Source organism: Pseudopipra pipra, chromosome 22 (assembly GCF_036250125.1).
Source record: "Pseudopipra pipra isolate bDixPip1 chromosome 22, bDixPip1.hap1, whole genome shotgun sequence".
NCBI classification, from domain to species: domain Eukaryota; kingdom Metazoa; phylum Chordata; class Aves; order Passeriformes; family Pipridae; genus Pseudopipra; species Pseudopipra pipra.
The window spans coordinates 979394-995391 of NC_087570.1; the positions used below are offsets into that span (position 1 = coordinate 979394).

General features: G+C 58.8%; 2 protein-coding genes across 4 annotated transcripts in view; one reads left to right on the top strand and one right to left on the bottom strand.

Moving 5' to 3' along the window:
* The window catches only part of MEGF6 (multiple EGF like domains 6), a 73146-nt gene extending 69690 nt beyond the window's left edge, over positions 1-3456 (top strand). For both annotated transcript variants that reach the window (XM_064678350.1, XM_064678351.1), the window contains 5 exons: positions 10-138; positions 541-669; positions 754-882; positions 1355-1486; positions 1612-3456. In XM_064678350.1, the coding sequence (XP_064534420.1) occupies positions 10-138; positions 541-669; positions 754-882; positions 1355-1486; positions 1612-1679 (587 nt within the window). In that variant the 3' untranslated portion in view covers positions 1680-3456. The remainder of the gene's footprint in view (positions 1-9; positions 139-540; positions 670-753; positions 883-1354; positions 1487-1611) is intronic.
* Positions 3457-3812: 356 nt separating this feature from the next.
* ARHGEF16 (Rho guanine nucleotide exchange factor 16) lies at positions 3813-14589 on the bottom strand. 2 transcript variants are annotated; one of them, XM_064678354.1, is made up of 15 exons: positions 14526-14589; positions 12418-12997; positions 11759-11810; positions 11163-11332; positions 10511-10567; positions 9823-9983; positions 9193-9345; positions 8684-8813; positions 7937-8011; positions 6960-7052; positions 6436-6590; positions 5919-6098; positions 5743-5816; positions 5240-5341; positions 3813-4822 (listed from the first exon to the last, which is right to left on the bottom strand). In XM_064678354.1, the coding sequence occupies exons 2-15, from the start codon at positions 12970-12972 to the stop codon at positions 4683-4685; spliced, it is 2097 nt and encodes a 698-aa protein (XP_064534424.1). In that variant the 5' UTR covers positions 12973-12997; positions 14526-14589; the 3' UTR covers positions 3813-4682. The 2 variants fall into 2 exon arrangements, with proteins under 2 accessions (XP_064534424.1, XP_064534425.1); XM_064678355.1 differs by lacking the exon at positions 14526-14589 and adding an exon at positions 13679-14261.
* Between the last annotated feature and the right edge of the window lie 1409 nt (positions 14590-15998).

Genomic DNA, 15998 nt, shown 5'->3' on the forward strand with positions numbered 1-15998 from the left:
CCCCTGCAGAATGCCCACCTGGAAGGTTCGGTGCCGACTGCCAGCTCCAGTGCCCCTGCCTGCACAACGGCACCTGCGACCCGGGGACGGGGACCTGCCACTGCCCCGCGGGGCACTACGGGCCCCTGTGCGAGCACAGTGAGTGGGACAGCGGGGACACCTGCGGCTTTGGGCAGCGGGGACACCTGCGGCTTTATGGTTCCATAAAGCTCATCCAGAGAGCAGGTCCGTGGGACACGGGTCTGAGACACCATGGGCTCTTCCTTTTCCACTGGAGTTCTCAGCAAACCCTGCTTCTGACCTCTGCACGACCCCACAGGCGCAGCGGTGCCATCCCAAGGCAGCTGGGCACACACGTCCCCACTGCCCAGGGGCGCTGGGCACTGAGCAAACACTGCAGAGCTGAACGTGCTGCTCTGTGACCGCGGGCGCCTCTCGAGGAGAAAAGCTCACTGCTTCTCTCTGCTGGGCCCCCGGGGCTCTGCTGCAGCTTGGCTCCGTTCCACCCGCCTGCCCTCTAATGAGCTGTCTCCATCCCAGGTTGTCCCGCGGGTTTCCATGGAGTGGGCTGCCGGGAGCGCTGTGACTGTGAGCACGGGGCCGGCTGTGACCCGGCCAGCGGCCGCTGCCGGTGCCCTGCCGGGCTCCGCGGGGAGCGATGCCACGCAGGTACCACCTACCCACCCTCCTGCTTCCCAGGGCACCCCGAGGGGCGAGCCCGAGGGCAGCTGCTCTATCCCTCCTCTCCAACAGGCTGCAAGGAAGGAACGTACGGCGAGGGGTGCCAGCGGCTCTGTGACTGTGCTGGTGACGTGCCCTGTGACCCGGCCACGGGGCAGTGCCTGTGCCCGCCCGGGAAAACCGGCCCCACGTGCACTGCAGGTGAGCTGAGCCACACAGGGGCAGGGGAGGGAGGGCACTGTGTGCTCGAAACTCTGTCTTAAAATGAATGCAAATCCCCTTTTGTTAGAGCTCAGTCCTCATGGAAGGAGTTTTTATTCTGGGGTGTGTCCCCTCATAGAGCAAGAGGGCACCTGAATAGCAGCACTCACCTCTCCAGCCTCTGTTTGTAGCCAGACCTGAACACAAACACTCGTTCAGCCTCCTTGTTATTAGATCAAAAGGCTGAGGATGAAACACAGAAGGAACACCTTGTTTTTCTGGGGGTACCCTGATGTTCCATGTCACCAGAGCTCAAGTGCAGGCTGGCAGGGGGAGGGCAAAAAGCTCTCAGCCCTGTTCTGCTCCCAGCCTCCCCTGCAAGCTCTGCCTGCTGCATCCCGGGAAAGGTCTGAGCATTCCTGCTTGGCTGCTGCCACAGGCTCAGGCCTGAGCACCTCTGTGCCCTCTGCAGACTGCCGGCCCACCCACTTCGGCCCTGACTGCCACCTGACCTGCCAGTGTGCCCCCAGCAGCTCCTACTGCAACGCTCGGAACGGGCAGTGCCTCTGCCTGGACGGCCACACGGGACCCACGTGCAGGGAAGGTAAATGCAGGTGTCAGGAGAGCCACTGGCTGTGCCTGGGGGGGAATCCCTCTGCAAAACCTCTGGGACGTGGTGCCCGTGCTCGGAGGGGCAGCGAGGACTGACCTGTCCCATTTCCCTTCCAGCCACACAGTCCCTGGCACCCACCAGGTCACCACCACCCCTGGAGGGGCTCTGGCTGGCTGAGCACTAGATCCTGCTCCCGGGATTGCTCCCCCAGTGGGACCAAGCAGCCACCTGAAGAAGCCAATGACCTGTTAAGGAACTCATTTATGAGCTGCATGAGCAGCTTTCGTCTCCTCACAGCCCCAGCTGCTGCCTTTGGGGTTGACTGAGCGAGGCTGCAGCGCCCAGTATAACCAGTTCACTGCGCCAGCACGGGCTGGCCGTGAGGACACGGGTGCCAACACCAGTGCAGGCCTTCAGCCAGAGACCAGAGGGACCAGTTCAGAAGGAATCAGTTCTGGTCGGGGGACAGTGGACTTTGGCAGCTCGTGACACATTGCTGACCTTCATCTTCTGGGTGCTGGGCTTGGGGAGGGGGCTGAAATTGTGGGCCAAATCAGGTATTTATGCACCAATATTTATGGGAAGCTGGACCACAGCGTTGTCAGGACTGATGGCTGACCCTGCCCGGCTCTCCTGGGCTTGGGCCTCCTGTGGGTGTACTGCCTCACTTGAATTATTTTTTAAATTTGAATTTGCAGTGTTGTTTTACTGTAGATAACTATTTGCTGTGGGGGAACACGTTGGGCTCCTTGCCCACAGTGCAGGCTGTGCTGGAGCCTGTTTATTATGCCAGGGGTTTATCAGCCCATGGAGCTGCCCGTGTCACCTACTCCACCAAAGAGGAAGCTTAAGTGTGGTAATCAAAGATACTGTGTGGAGACAAAGCACTTGCACCACCTGGTCAATGCACGTCCCTATGGGAGTGTCCTCCCTCAGCCTTGGACCCTGAGTCATAGCCAGGGGCTGGGAATGGATAGAGGCAGGAAAAGCAGCTGGCTCCTGGCTTGGTGATGGGTATGGAGTCATGGCAAGGCTTTGGCTGCCACCTGAAGCAGCAGGGAATGCCACCACTCCAATGCCACTGCTCCAACACCATCACCCTGGCCAGGGCTCCCCCAGCCCCTGAGCCCCTCTGTCTGTTTGCACAAAGCTCTTGGGCAGGGGAAGCCCGAGAGCCAACACTGTCAGAGGAACCCTGGCTCTGCAGAGGGGAGGGACAGCCCTGTCCCATCCCATCCCACCCCATCCCCACTGTGGCAGCTGCAGCACAGCCCTGCCCAGGCACTTGGCCTTTAAATTATTCCCACAGGGGCCAACTGAAAATAATAAAAGAATTGTTTCTTTTCCTGATGGAATTTATTTTAAGCTGTATATAACTTGTAATTTTGGGCTAATTCCTTTCTTATTTTATTTCTTCCTTAACAGTATTTTTTGCATTAGGTATCATTCTTGTGAAGAAATGGTGTCAATATAAGTATGTAGTGAAGGACCAAAATCGTGTTGTTAAGGTTGGATGTTGGATGATGGATAACCAGGGAGTAGGAACATTTTGTCCATGTGCCAAATGCCCCCAGATCAGTCCTGCCAGTCGTGCTGCCAATTCTCCAGACCATCACCCCTTGGGTTCCCTTTGCCTTGAAGTGCCCGGGGCGTTGGAGGAAGGTTCTAGTGATGGCCTTGGCTGGTTGGGAACCAGCACCAGCTCCCCCAGTGCAGGAGGAGAAAAAACACTGCCTTAATGGCCTTGCTCCAGGAGAACATGGAAACAGTCTTAAGTGTGGGGATGGATCCATCCCGTCCTGCTCCAGCATGAAGCTGAGCTGCAGCTCCATGACTCCTGGAAGCTCAGAGCAAACCATGTGTCTGAGCATGGGACCACAGCAACCCTGTACCTGTATTTTTATATAATGTGTTTTTTTCCTGTTCATATTTCTTAATACAAATTGTTTGTTTCCTCTTTTCATGCTCTGTCTCTCTTTGGATCGTATCTCCTCTAATTTAGCACTGATGAAAAATGTTTATTTCTCCACAGTTAAGGGAAACAAACAGAAAGCATGGCTGAGTTTCCATTTAACTTGTCTCAGTCAAATAAATACACCTGAAACCTGCTCCAGGTGACAGCAGACTGTTAGTCAGGGGCTCTGGAGGGTGTTTCCTGAGATGCACATATATATTTGAGAACATGCAGAGGCCGCAGTGATGCCACCAGCAGAATGAGGCTTCTTTTTAGGGCTCATAGTAGGACAAATCTGGCTCCTTGGAAGTGACACGGAGCTGTGCTCAGGGACACCAGTCCCCACTAACAGGGAACACGCTGTTCAGTGGGATCCACGAATTTATTGTTACCCCAATTAATCCTTTAACAGTTTGATCAGAATAGACATTACATCAATGCTGCCCAAAGCTGGCAGTGTGTGGGGCCATCTCACCCCGAAATTGTAGCTGCCATGTCCCCTGCATGGGGTGGGAGGGCTGAGCACGGCTGAGCCCCTGCCAGAGCCCCCTCCCCGCCTTGGGAGGAGGGAAAGGCAGGTGGGAGCTGCAGCATTGCTTCTTGTCAGGCCCCTGCTTCCCCCTCTGGCTGGAGCATCCCATTCCTGGCCCCAGAGCTGACTCCATGGGAACAACTCTGGCATCCAGTAATTTACCATCACCTCACCTGTGGAGGTCATGGCTGTGCCCAAAGGGACCAAGAATTATAGGGAGGGAAGAAAAAAAATAAAATAGCAGCAGGAGGGAAAACTGGGTCGAGGAATAAGCTGGGCATAGATTTAAGCTGTAAAAATTCCTGGTTGGGGTGTGCTCTCCCCTGACACAGCTCTCCCCATGCCAGCAGTGCAGCTGCTGCCAGCGGGCACTGGCCCAGGTGACAGCAGGGACGGGGATGGCAGTGCAGGCACCTTACACAGCCCAGAACAGCCACAGCCTTTTCAGCCTGAGCCAACTCCTTGGCTGCTCCCGGAGCCTGTTCCGGGTCTGCAGTGCCAGCAGTGCTCGGGCACCGGGTCCCACGTGAAGGAGCCGCTGTCACGGCCGGTACAGAGACCAGTCCTGGGGGATCAGATCTGCCCCCGAGACACACACAGTTCCAGGCAAAAGGCTCTCTGCTCCTTTCTCGCCACGGGCTCAGTCTGCAGAGGTTTGGAGGTCCCTGAGCGGTCCCCAGAGGGTCCCTCTGGCTCTCAGCCTACACGTCGGTCTCGATGCGCAGCCGCTCCATCCGGCGCACGTTGCCCTCCACGGCCGAGCGGCTCGTGATGCGCCGGGCACAGCTCTGGGGGAACCAGCCCCGCTCCCCGTCCCGGAGCCGCTCGCCCCAGCACCACCCTGGGAGGGGAACAGAGCAGGTGACAGCGATGAGGAAGAACCACGGCACATGGAATGGGGCCGCGCCACCCCCTTCCCACAGAGCTGCCAGCTACAGGCATCTGGGGAAAGCTCGGCTGGGGAGGAGGTTTCTGATTCACTGCCTGTTCTGGGGTGTATTTCTCTGACTTCTGAGGTCTCTTCCAGCCACAGCCTGCACACAGGAGTCACCCCTAACGAATGCAGCAGCTGCCCATGGCAGTGCCACCTCTGTCAGCCCCTGGAGCCCACTGTCACCTGCTGGGACACAGCACCAACTTCCTGAAAACTTCTGCAATTGCTGCAGCCTCAGTTCATGGGGATCACTGGAGGTTCCCCCCGCCCAGCTCTGCCAAGGTCAGCCTGTCCTGGCTGCAGCTCCGCACTCCCGACACTCACCGTCCTCTCCCCCCAGCACCAGGACCACATCTGCCTGCTGCAGGGAGAGCTCGTCTGCCTCCTTGGCCAGGTAGGCACGGGTGATCTCCACCTGGCTCAGCTCTGTGGAGGACAGGGGACAGCAGGGACCAGTGAGAAGGCACGGCCAGGAGCCACAGCCTGGCACGTGTGGCCAGCCCCCTCCTCGGCTGTGACCCCCCCGGCTGCCCACCCCAGCATGGCACACTCCCTTCCTGTCCCTGCCCCTTGTCCCTCCCAGCTTGTCAGATCTCCTCTTACAACAGCCGAATTCCCGGAATTCCACTGTGCCTCCCAGGAAATGTATTTAAGGTTAATTGTGGCTGACAACTTAATGTGAGGCAACTCCTGAGGAACAAGGCATGGTACTGGAGTTCTCCTCTCCATCAGCTCCTTTTCCAGCAGGAGCGGAGAACGAGGCAGAAACCTGTGCCTGCAAGGCTCCAGTGTAACAGGCAATCCTGGCAGAGCCAGGTATGTGGTACCTCCTTTGGGAGTGGTGTCAGGCTTCTCCTTCTCTCGGTGCATGAGCGCCGCAATCCACCGGGCCCGGTCACTCCTGCCAGAGGGAAAGCCCATATCAGAGAAAGCCTTAGGGACAGCATCCCTGCTGCCAGCAGCAGCTGGGACATTCCCAGCAGGATGAAGGCTTTCCACTCACAGTGTCTCCGCCGACAGCACGATCTCCTCCCGCCGGCCCTCGCTGTCCTTCTCCAGCACCACCCGGAGCAGGTGCCCGCCGGCCTTCCCGGGAGCAGGGGACGGTGGATCCGCGCTCTCCACCTTCTCCACGGTGACCTGGTCCAGCGTGGCGTAGTTCATCACCGTGTAGTTCTCCTCACTGTGGCACAGACTGGATCAGCGCCAGAGCCGTGCAGGGTCTGAGCTCCCTCCCAGCTCCCAGCCCGGTGGATGAGGCTCAGCAGCACAGCTGGAGCAGCCGCCACAGGTGGGACATGAGCTGATGCCCAGGGTGGGACACGGCTCTGGGCACTTGCACAGAGGCAAAGCCAAGGGCAGTGGGACCAGGCACTTCCCATCTGGCTGACAAGGGATGCCTCAAAAAGGTCAAACATGGGATATCTCGCACATTTCTCAGGTGTGTGCTGCTCCGGAAACGGAGATTTAATCCTCTAGTTGTTTTCCAGGGTAAGGAAGGTCCCTCCTCCCGGCCTTACCTCTTCTTCTTGGTGATGATCAGGACGTCGTTGAACAGGAAGAGGTAGCAGAGCCGGCCGGCGCCGCGGCGGAAGATTCCCGCCTCCTCCGAGAGCAGCAGGTGCAGCTCCCCCCGCTTCCGCAGCCAGCGGGACGCGGAGATCAGCGGGAAGGGCTGAAACAGGGCCAGGGGAAGGCTGACTTACTGCCCTTGTCACCAGCAGCTGGCAAAATCAAGCCAAGAACTGAACCTGCAGTGGCCTGGGGTCACTTGGGATGGACACACCACATGGTTTTTAAGCGCCTTTTCCAAAGGACTTCCCAGGAGCCACCTGGAAGCGGAGCAGCCGTGCAGCCTGCTCCAGCACAGCCCCTGAACTGCAGCAGCAGGTGACAATGTCATGGCTTTTCTACAGCCCTTTAGAGAGCTGCCTGCATCCGACAGTCCAGTCAAGGCTTCCCAGAAGGATTCCCAGGACAGGCCTGACCACCCTGAACAGCACACCCCAAAAGACTTCCCGCCACCACTTCCACAAGAGCTCACCTTCTTCTTCCCAAATTCCAGCTGTTTCTGCAGGGTGTACATCTGCTCCGTCCTCTCCATGGCCCGAGCTCCTTCGTTGCAGCTCTTGACCAGCTGGGAAGAGAAAAACATCACGAGGGAAGTGGAGAAGGGCTGGATGCTGAGGCCATCCATCTGCTGCATCAGTCCCAGTGCTCCTGGTCAAGGGTCACGGGCTGCCCCTCTTCCCTGAGCAGGAGAGACAGCCAAATCCTGGCACAGGCTTCAAGCCAGGTTTGGGAAAAGGCAGTGGGATGCTCTCCAGGAGAGAGAGATGCCACATGTGCTCTGCCTGGAGAAGGACTAAAGTGAACCTGCACCAAAATAAAGCTTCACCAAGGAGTAACATGAAGAGCAGGAATCAATCATCTGAGGAGAGGAGGTAAATGCAGGAGGAGGGACAATCAGACAGAGGGGAGGACACCGCTCGGATGTGCGAGCGGGACAGACCAGGAGCAGCAGGAACACACTGCCAAGGGCTGGGCTTCTGGGGGACAGAAGTGGCACACTGGTGGCCACAATCTCTGTGGCCCATTGCCCTCTGTGCCTGACCATCGGATGGGAAAGCAGAGGGAGATGAGATCCAGGAGCACAGACAGTGCTCCTGTGCTCCACACTTGGCTCTGCTTCACTCGCTGCCCTCGGCGAGCAGGGGTTGGTCTGCTGGCACCTCGAGGGATCTTCCAAGAGGAGGAGATTCATGGAGATGATGACACCAAAGAGAAGGACAAACGTGGGCCAAAGAGGAAAGAAGAAAAGAGGACGAGGAAAAGGAAAAAGCAAGATCAGGTGAAAAAGGTGAGAAGGGAGAAGAGGTGTTCGTCCAGCAGCTTTTTGGAGCAGAGGAGACTCAAGTGAACCGATGCTGGGAGGAGACTGAGAGGCTGGAATGTCAGGGTTGGAGCAGCACACTGGAAGGCTTGCTGGCAGTAGGACAGGTGGAGATGTGGCAGCCTCACCTTGCTGATGGCCTTCAGAGCCCGGGTGGCAGCTCCGTACGCTGCAGTGTGTGCGTTTGTCTGCTGACGGACCGTCTGGAATTCCAAGACAAGGTGCTTTAGTGACATTGCCCCCCAGGGAATGGCACAGCAGCCGCTTCCCTGGGATTGCAGGGTCTGACACGGGCTCGAGCCGTTCCTGACAGTCAGCCTGGCAGCAGGACAGGCACGTGGCCAGAGCAAGGTTTAACAGTGCTGGGAGCTGCGACCCTGGTTCCTGCTGGGGTTTTCATGCCTGATAAGTGCCTGACTGGCACCCCAGCAGCCCCCTGGCCCTCACCCCTGCAGCCACCACAGACTGGGAGCAGTTACTGGATATCCCATTCCAACAGCTTTGCCATTTAAAGCAGATTTCCATAAAGAATGCAAGACCTGCTTTCCTTTCCGGGGCTGCCTGACCACTCAACAAACAGGACACTCGTGCCACCCCACCCTGGAACCCAGATATGGCACAAAGAACCTCAGGTTACTCAGGTGAGTGGCACCAAGACATGAAGTGTTATTCTCAGAGCTTTAGGCTGCACATCTGACACCCCCAAGAAAGAGATCACTCTGGATCTAAATCTGAATACAGGCTCAGCATCCTGGCCTCAGCTCCCAAAGTGATGGAAGTCCAAGCAGAGGCTGTCCTGGGCTCCACAAAGCAAAGAAGGGAGTAACAGTGACCTCTTCAGAGGAACCAAGCAACGCCACCATGTGGCTACTTACATCTAAGAGCAGAGGGAGCCGTGTTACCCTCTGCATGGGGAGAATGAGAAATGAGATCATTGGCAGGCCTCCACACTCTGGTTTCCTTTCAATTTGTTTCAGAGTCTCTTTAAATAAGGGGTTTGTGGTTCTGAAACAAGAAAGATCCATTAACTCTGTTCTTCTATAATCAAGATTTTCCAGCAGCTCTCCATGCAGAGCAGTGATGGCACTGTCTCTGGTGCTTGCTGTCACTCTGCTGGGCTCAGAGCACTCAGCTGGGTGGAAGAGGGTCCAATCCCTCAGTGGGTGGTGGAAAAGCACCCAAAGATAAATGGTGAGTCCACCAAAAGCTGGTAAATCCACAGATGTACCAACGGTGGACTCAGACCTGACCTGTAGCACCAGCAGGATCTGAACAGTCTCCACACGAGTCCCTAACGCGCCACACGAGTTATCGACCTTTGCAATCCCTGAAGCCCAGAGCCCCTGGGAGGTAATTCCTTGGCCAGCCCAAGCCCTGTACTCACAGCAGCTTATCCAGTGTCCTCTGCTGATAGACTTCATTGGAGCAGTAACTGATGTAGGGGTTGAAGTGGTTCGAGGCGTGTTCTTCCACTATGTCACTGATGTCAGGCATCAGGAGGTTTTCCTGGTGGCGCTTCTCTAAGTCTTCAAAGAAGCTGAGGAGAGAATTTAAACAACCTCACTACATGACTCCTTAGGGCCAGACAAACTGGGTGTTCTCCCTGCAACTTTTGCCCAGTTTTCCCAGTGGAGATGGGGCCCTGATCCCTTCTGGCAGGTCAGCTCCAGCAGCTGAGACACCCACACCTTCCCCAGACATAGGCACTTCCTCTGTTCCCGCACAGGGTCCCTCCTCCACTCCAGCTCTCCATGAGGATTGGTTTCTGCTCCACTGGGAAGCTGCAAGGCCTCAACGCCCCCGCAGCCATTCCCAGGGCTGCTGCATCCTCCTCCTGCTGCCCTGCCACACGGACACAGCTCTCTCAACCCTCACTCCCAAAGTGTTTGCTCCCCAGCTCCCAGGGAGCACCCTCAACAGCGCAAGGGATGGTTGTTTTCACATGACAAATAAAGGGAGCTCAGAGATCTCCCCAGGCCTGCCTGGTCCCAGCCCCTGCCGTGCCCCCACTTGCCTCGTGCTGACCGTCAGGATGTCCCCGATGTTGGAGAAGAGGTGGTGATGCTCCGTCTGCGTCATCGTCTCCTTCAGCTCCTCCGAGCGCATGAAGTGGCCCACCAGGACACTCAGGCTGTGCATGTAGGAGTACTCAGAAGTGATGATCTCGAACATTGCCTGGACAGGGCAGGGCAGGGCAGATGCAACAGCACAAACTGACTGAGCAAAGCAGGGAATTAAAACGTGCTAAATCTTATTTATGTTCAGTTGGCACAAAGCCACTGGAAATGACTTGGCTCCAACAGTTCGGTGTGTTCCTTTTATCACCTCATGCATGGCCTGGCCAACACCAATAACCTCATTGTGTTTTAGGATGATACTCAAGTCATTGATAAGCCACAGCTTATTACACTGACAAAATTAACAATTAATAATAAAAATTAATGAAAAAATTAACAATGACTTAAGATGTTTTCCCTTCCAGTGGCTATTTCCCATCAGCATCCTCTGGAGCTGCCTGTTTCCCCAGCAAGCCCTTCCAGCACTACCCAGTCCCAGAGTAGTTGGAAGCAGCAGCAGCACCACGAACTGAGCTGAACTCGAGCTGAGCCCAGCCCTGCTCAGAGCTGACCCCTGACACAGGCACAATCCCACAGCCTGTGGTGTCTACACTGCCCTGCCAGCATGTCCCAGGCTCCTCTCACCTCCTGCCTCTTGCGCTCCTCGGGGCATATCCTCTGCAGGATGCCTGCTTCCAGAACCTGCGGGAGAGAGGCTGAGATGAGCAGGAATGGTGGTCCTTGCACGCCCTCTAGTGCGGTCCAGGGCTCTGCCAGCCACCCCATCGCACAGTCACTCAGCACACCATCACATACCCCCCCACACCATCACATACCCCCCCACACCATCACATACCCCCCCACACCATCACATACCCCCCCACACCATCACATACCCCCCCCACCATCACATACCCCCCCCACACCATCACATACCCCCCCACACCATCACATACCCCCCCCCACCACCACATACCCCCCCACACCATCACAGACCCCCCCCCACCATCACATACCCCCCACACCATCACATACCCCCCCCACACCACCACATACCCCCCCACACCATCACAGACCCCCCACACCATCACATACCCCCCCACACCATCACATACCCCCCCACACCATCACACATCATCACACACCACCAGCACTGCCCACCATCACACACGCAGAACATGCATGTCCCAGCTGGGGCTGGACAGCCCAGAACATCCTGTTGCAAAGACTAAAGCTGTGGAATTATGCCCTCCCAGCTTTCAGCCCCTCTGGGCTGGGGCTGGGCTGCTGCCCCTACCTCCGGGAGCTGGCTCCATGTCACCTGCGCCGGGCGGTAGCTCTGCACCACGATAGCAGCACCCAGAGGGGATGGCTCCTCTGGGATGGATTCCTCCCGCAAATCCTCGTCTGACTCATGGCTGACAGAGTTCAGCCCTCTCTCACGGATCTCCTGATACAGCCGGGGCTCTGCAGAGGAAGAGGCACGAGGTCAGGACAGCCTCTCCCAGCCACGGCCCACAGCCTCCCTTCGGCCACGGCTGTCTCGCCCCGCCAGCCACGAGCCCAGGCTGGCACCTCCCTGCCGAGGTTGGACTTTGCACAGCACTGATTACCCTGCAGCTCCCACTCCCAGCAGCCTCCTGCAGCCAGGACACCGCACGCAGCTCTCCCATTTTCCCTGGGACCGAGCTGGGAGCGGTCCAGCTGCAGGCACGGCAGCCACCGGAGTGTCATCCACCCCAGGAGGGGGAAAGCAGGGCGGCAATGCTCCACAAAAGCCATGGCCCCAGGCCAGGGACAAGCAGCAGCACACATGGGAAAGGGCCTTGCAGGGATTTGCTTCGCTGAGCAGGGCCCAGAGCCCCACGAGCAGAGGGGACCCGCAGCACTCACGGTCCTTGAATGAGCCGCCGCGCTTCTGCACCCGCTTCCGCCCAAGGGTTCTCTGCAAGGGGAACAGGAGAACATGCTGTGGTTACTGCACTTCTGTGTCCCTGGGAAAACTCCTTCAGGAACGGGGGCAGTTACCTGTGCCAGTCAGCCCACACCACCCTGTTCTTTCAGCCTGGTTTTTGTCTGAACTCTGTTTGCCTTCCCCAGGTGACTCAGCCTTCACCTCGCGTTATCAGGGTCACACTCTGTAGTTACACCGCTGCCTGTCACATCTCCCTCGCACCTGGACTTTGCCTGCTCTGGAGTCTCCCTTTCCCCAGACCTGCTTCACCCATGTTTGTGTACAACTAGAGCTGCTCACCTGAGCCCCACCCTGCAAACATCCCACAGCCGCCTGCCAAGTGGCCCCAGAGCAGCCAGCTCCACTCCTCATGAGAGCCATGGCAGCTATTCCCAGCTCTCCAGGGACCTGCAGCACCTGCTGGTGACATGGAGCTTCCCAAGGCAGCAGTCATGTCACCAGGCTCAGCAGGGCCTGCCAGCTCCACGACCGGCCAGAGCTGTGGGAGAAAGACCCGGCAGATCCCCTGACAGCACCAGGAAAGCGGGACCCCACCCCTGCCCGACAGCAATGGGGTGACAGCGGGTGCCAAACCCACCTTGTTCCTGCCGGGGCTGCGGTCGGGCAGGGCACTGCCCTCCTCTGACAGGGGCTTCAGCGAGGGGACGGCCTTGGCCGGCTCCGGCTCCGCGCCCAGGCCCTTCATGGCCGCGCGGTACGACATGTTCCTCAGGTTGCGCTTGAGGGCCCCTCCACCATCCTCCTCATCCTCCGCCTCCAGGGACATGATGGGGACAACTGCCCGCTTCGGGTCGGGGCTCAGGGGCTCCCGGCTCGCCCCAGACGCCGCGAAGCTCTGGTGTCGGGAGGGGCTGTTCTTGGGCTTGGAGGAGACAGCCAAGCTTTTGGGGATGAGCTGCTGGGTTCCCACCTTCAGCGCGGCCGGGCTGTCCGTGCTCAGGATGATGCGGCGGGGATCGGCCGAGGGGGGAGAGCCCAGCACCGAGAGCGGGGCGGCGTCGGGTGCCCTGGTGGAGCTGTGCCTCCCGGGGGGAATGGCGAGGCTGGGGGGCTCCGGCCGCACAGGGTGGCATCGGTACTCCAGGAGTAAGGTCTTGTCATCCACAGAGCTGCCAGGGGGGCTCCGAGACATGGCGGCAGCCCAGGGAACCAGAGAGCTGAGGAAGACAGACAGACAGACAGCTGAACACCTTCCATAAGGCAGTGGGAATTTACGCTGAGCCAGGGGGAACCTCAGGACAGCACAGGACTCAGCCTGTGCCTTCCCTGAGTGCTGGCAGAGCCTGTACAGGCACACTCATGGTGCTCTCACTGCCCATGCACCTCTCAGGGCCACCCAGGTGCCAGGCCCAGGCTGGCACTCCTGCAGAGGGAGCAGGATGTGGCCAGGCTGTGGGAGCAGCCAGGCCGTGCCGCAGGCACCGGGCAGGCTCAGACCTGAGCGAGCAGCCGGGCAGGCCTGGAGCCCCGCCGAGCCCCACTGCTGCTGCTGCCACACCTCCGTGTCCCCTTAATCCCCTTCGGGAATGGGGTGCCTCCAGCCACCATGGCAGCCCTCCCCTTCCTGAATTCCACCTCCCCCAGGCTGACGTGCTGTGAAATCCCCGGCGGCGCCTCCCTGTGACCCCCGGGCTCCTCCAGGCTCGTACCTGCCCCTCGCTGCTCCGAGGAGCGGCTCCACACCGCCCACAAAAACACCTGCCTGACTGCCCCCAGCTCCTCGGCCAGGGCTAAGCTTACTCACCCTCTCCTGTGCCACCCCACGCACTGTGCACCTATGGGACTGTGCACCTATGGAACTGTGCACCCATGGAACACGAAATGCATTTTACACCCACCCTGTTGCATAATTTCAGGAGACACGATGGTTTAATTGCCCTCAGCTGACCCCATTGTGTGCCATCTCCAAGCTGTTCCTTTTCAAAGGCCACAGACCAGGAAACAAACCAAGACTGGACCGTGCATTTCCCTGCATCAATGACTGGCAGAAGGACAACACAGACCCATTAACAACAGCTCATTTGATGGAGATGCTGCTCATTCTCGTCCTCGGATGCAGGACACAGGCCTCTTGGCCAGAGGTCTGCCAAGTGTCCTGGGATGAGGCAAGCGCCACATTCTGCTCTTAACCCCATCCTGTCTGAGGATGAAGCTTATAAACAGGCCCGATTCCAGAGGCTCCAGGTGCTGCAGCATCCACAGCTCTCGGTGCTGGAGTGGAGGGTCGGTGGCCACGCAGGGCATCGACCCCCCCATGACACTGCCCACGGCGGCACATGGGCACAGGCTGCCGAGGCTCCAGCCCCGTACCTCGGTGCTTCCATCCCCGCGTGCCCCGCGCTGGGGTGCAGCGGGCAGGGCTCCCCGTGGGCCGGGAGCACGGCGGGACACAGCCCCGGGACGAGCCCAAACCTCCCCGGCACCGCAGGACTCCGAGCCCCGCGCCCCGCAGCCGGGAGGGAGCCCCGGGAGGACGGTTCCCGGCTGCCCGCGGGAGGTGCGGGGCGGGCGGGGAGCGCCGGTGCCGGTCCCGGAAGGCGCCCGACAGCCGCTCCCGGCCCCCGGAGCCCCAGCCCGCCCAGCCCCCGGAGCCCCGGTCCAGGTCCCGGTCCCTGTCCCGGTCTCTCCCCGCGGTCCCCGAACCCGCCGCAGCGCCCCGGCCCGACCCCCCGGCCCCGCACCTACCCGCGCCCCTCGGAGCCAGCGCGGCGGCGGCGGGACGGGACGGGACGGGACGGGACGGGGGCGGGCGAGGGGAGGGACCGGGGAGGGACCGGGCAAGGGGCGGGGAAGGATCGGGGCGGGACCGGGGAAGGGCTGGGGAGGGGCTGGGGGGGGAGAGGGCCGGCCCCGGAGGCACCGGGAGGGGCGAGGGACCCCGCACCCGCAGCCGGTGCCCCGCACATCCCCGCTCCGAGGAGCGCTCTGCTCCCTTCCGCGCCTATCCCGGGTCCGTCCCTGCTTCCTGGGAGTGAAAAACCCATTAGCTTCACTGGGTTTTGCTGCTTCGTGACTGGTCTTAAGCAGGTGTTTGCACGGAGCGTCGCTCCCAGCCCCTGGACTCTCAGCATTCCCCATCCCCTAAGGCCGCCTCTCCAAGGTCACTGCAGGTGATGGGATTATTCGGTGTCGTTCTCCCATCACGTTAACGGGTGACAAACGACTGTGACCCGGCTGTTCTCAGGGTCTGACCAACACACACTCGGTGTTTCAGCAGCCTGGGGACTGGTCCTTACTAAAGGCACGTCTGATCTTTGCTTTGCTGAGTCTTCATTGTTCAAAGGTAACCCCAGGCTGTCCCTCCAGATGCACAAAACATCGGTTTCGGATGCTTTTGGATGCTGCAGCTCCTGGGAAAGAGGATCTGAGGGTCAGGCTGCTGACAGCTGCCTGGTAACCCAGCTGCCCAGTCAGGCCAGGCTCAACAGTGCTCTCTGTCTGTACTGGGAACAGACTTTTCCTTGACCTTCTCTTTTGCCCCCCTGCTCTGTGTCGTCGTGTCGTTCCCCCCCCCCCCCCCCCCCCCGCCCAAATGGAGCCTTTTTCTCGCTTGTTTGTGGTGAATCTCAAGTACTTTCTGGATGACAAAGTCCACTTGTCAGCAATATTCCTTTAAAAGAATCTGTTCTCTCTGCTCCAAGGCCTGCCTGACAATCACTCTATTATCACAGCTTTCTTATCCCATAGATTTTTTATCCTTTCCCTCCAGGGCTAATAAGGAGAAAAGCTCCAGCAGTCATTGTGAGGAGAGGGCTCCCACTCAAGGGTTCAGCTCAGACTGAAACCCTCACAAACTCCAGGGAAGAGCCATTATCCCGTATGTGGGACACCATCATTTGATCACCATGAATGACTTTTTGAAGCAGAGGCCATTCATCAGTTGGGTAATGGTGTTGTTAGCTCAAAGACCCAGCTTTCAAGTCATTTCTGCTCCCAGGGCCCCCGCTGAACCATCTGACCGCTATCACTGGATAGTTCACTGACTCTCCGCTCCAGTTGTGAAAGGAAATATTCTTGACATTTTCTGACAGCTCACTGATGCCTCGTCCCAACTCATTCCCCCAGCCTGGAATGCTCTTACTCTTGCCTGTGCAAGCTCCCATCCCTTCAGTGGGATGTGGCACAGCTCAGCAGCACCACCTGCACCTGCTTTGCACT

Coding starts and splice junctions, on each gene's coding strand:
- ARHGEF16 (XM_064678354.1), bottom strand. CDS start 12,972: ATGTCTCGGAGCCCCCCTGGCAGCTCTGTGGATGACAAGACCTTACTC. Junction 9,346..9,822: donor ATCCTGACGGTCAGCACGAG/GCAAGTGGGGGC, acceptor TTCTCTCCTCAG/CTTCTTTGAAGACTTAGAGA. Junction 7,053..7,936: donor CTCTGAAGGCCATCAGCAAG/GTGAGGCTGCCA, acceptor TTCTCTTCCCAG/CTGGTCAAGAGCTGCAACGA.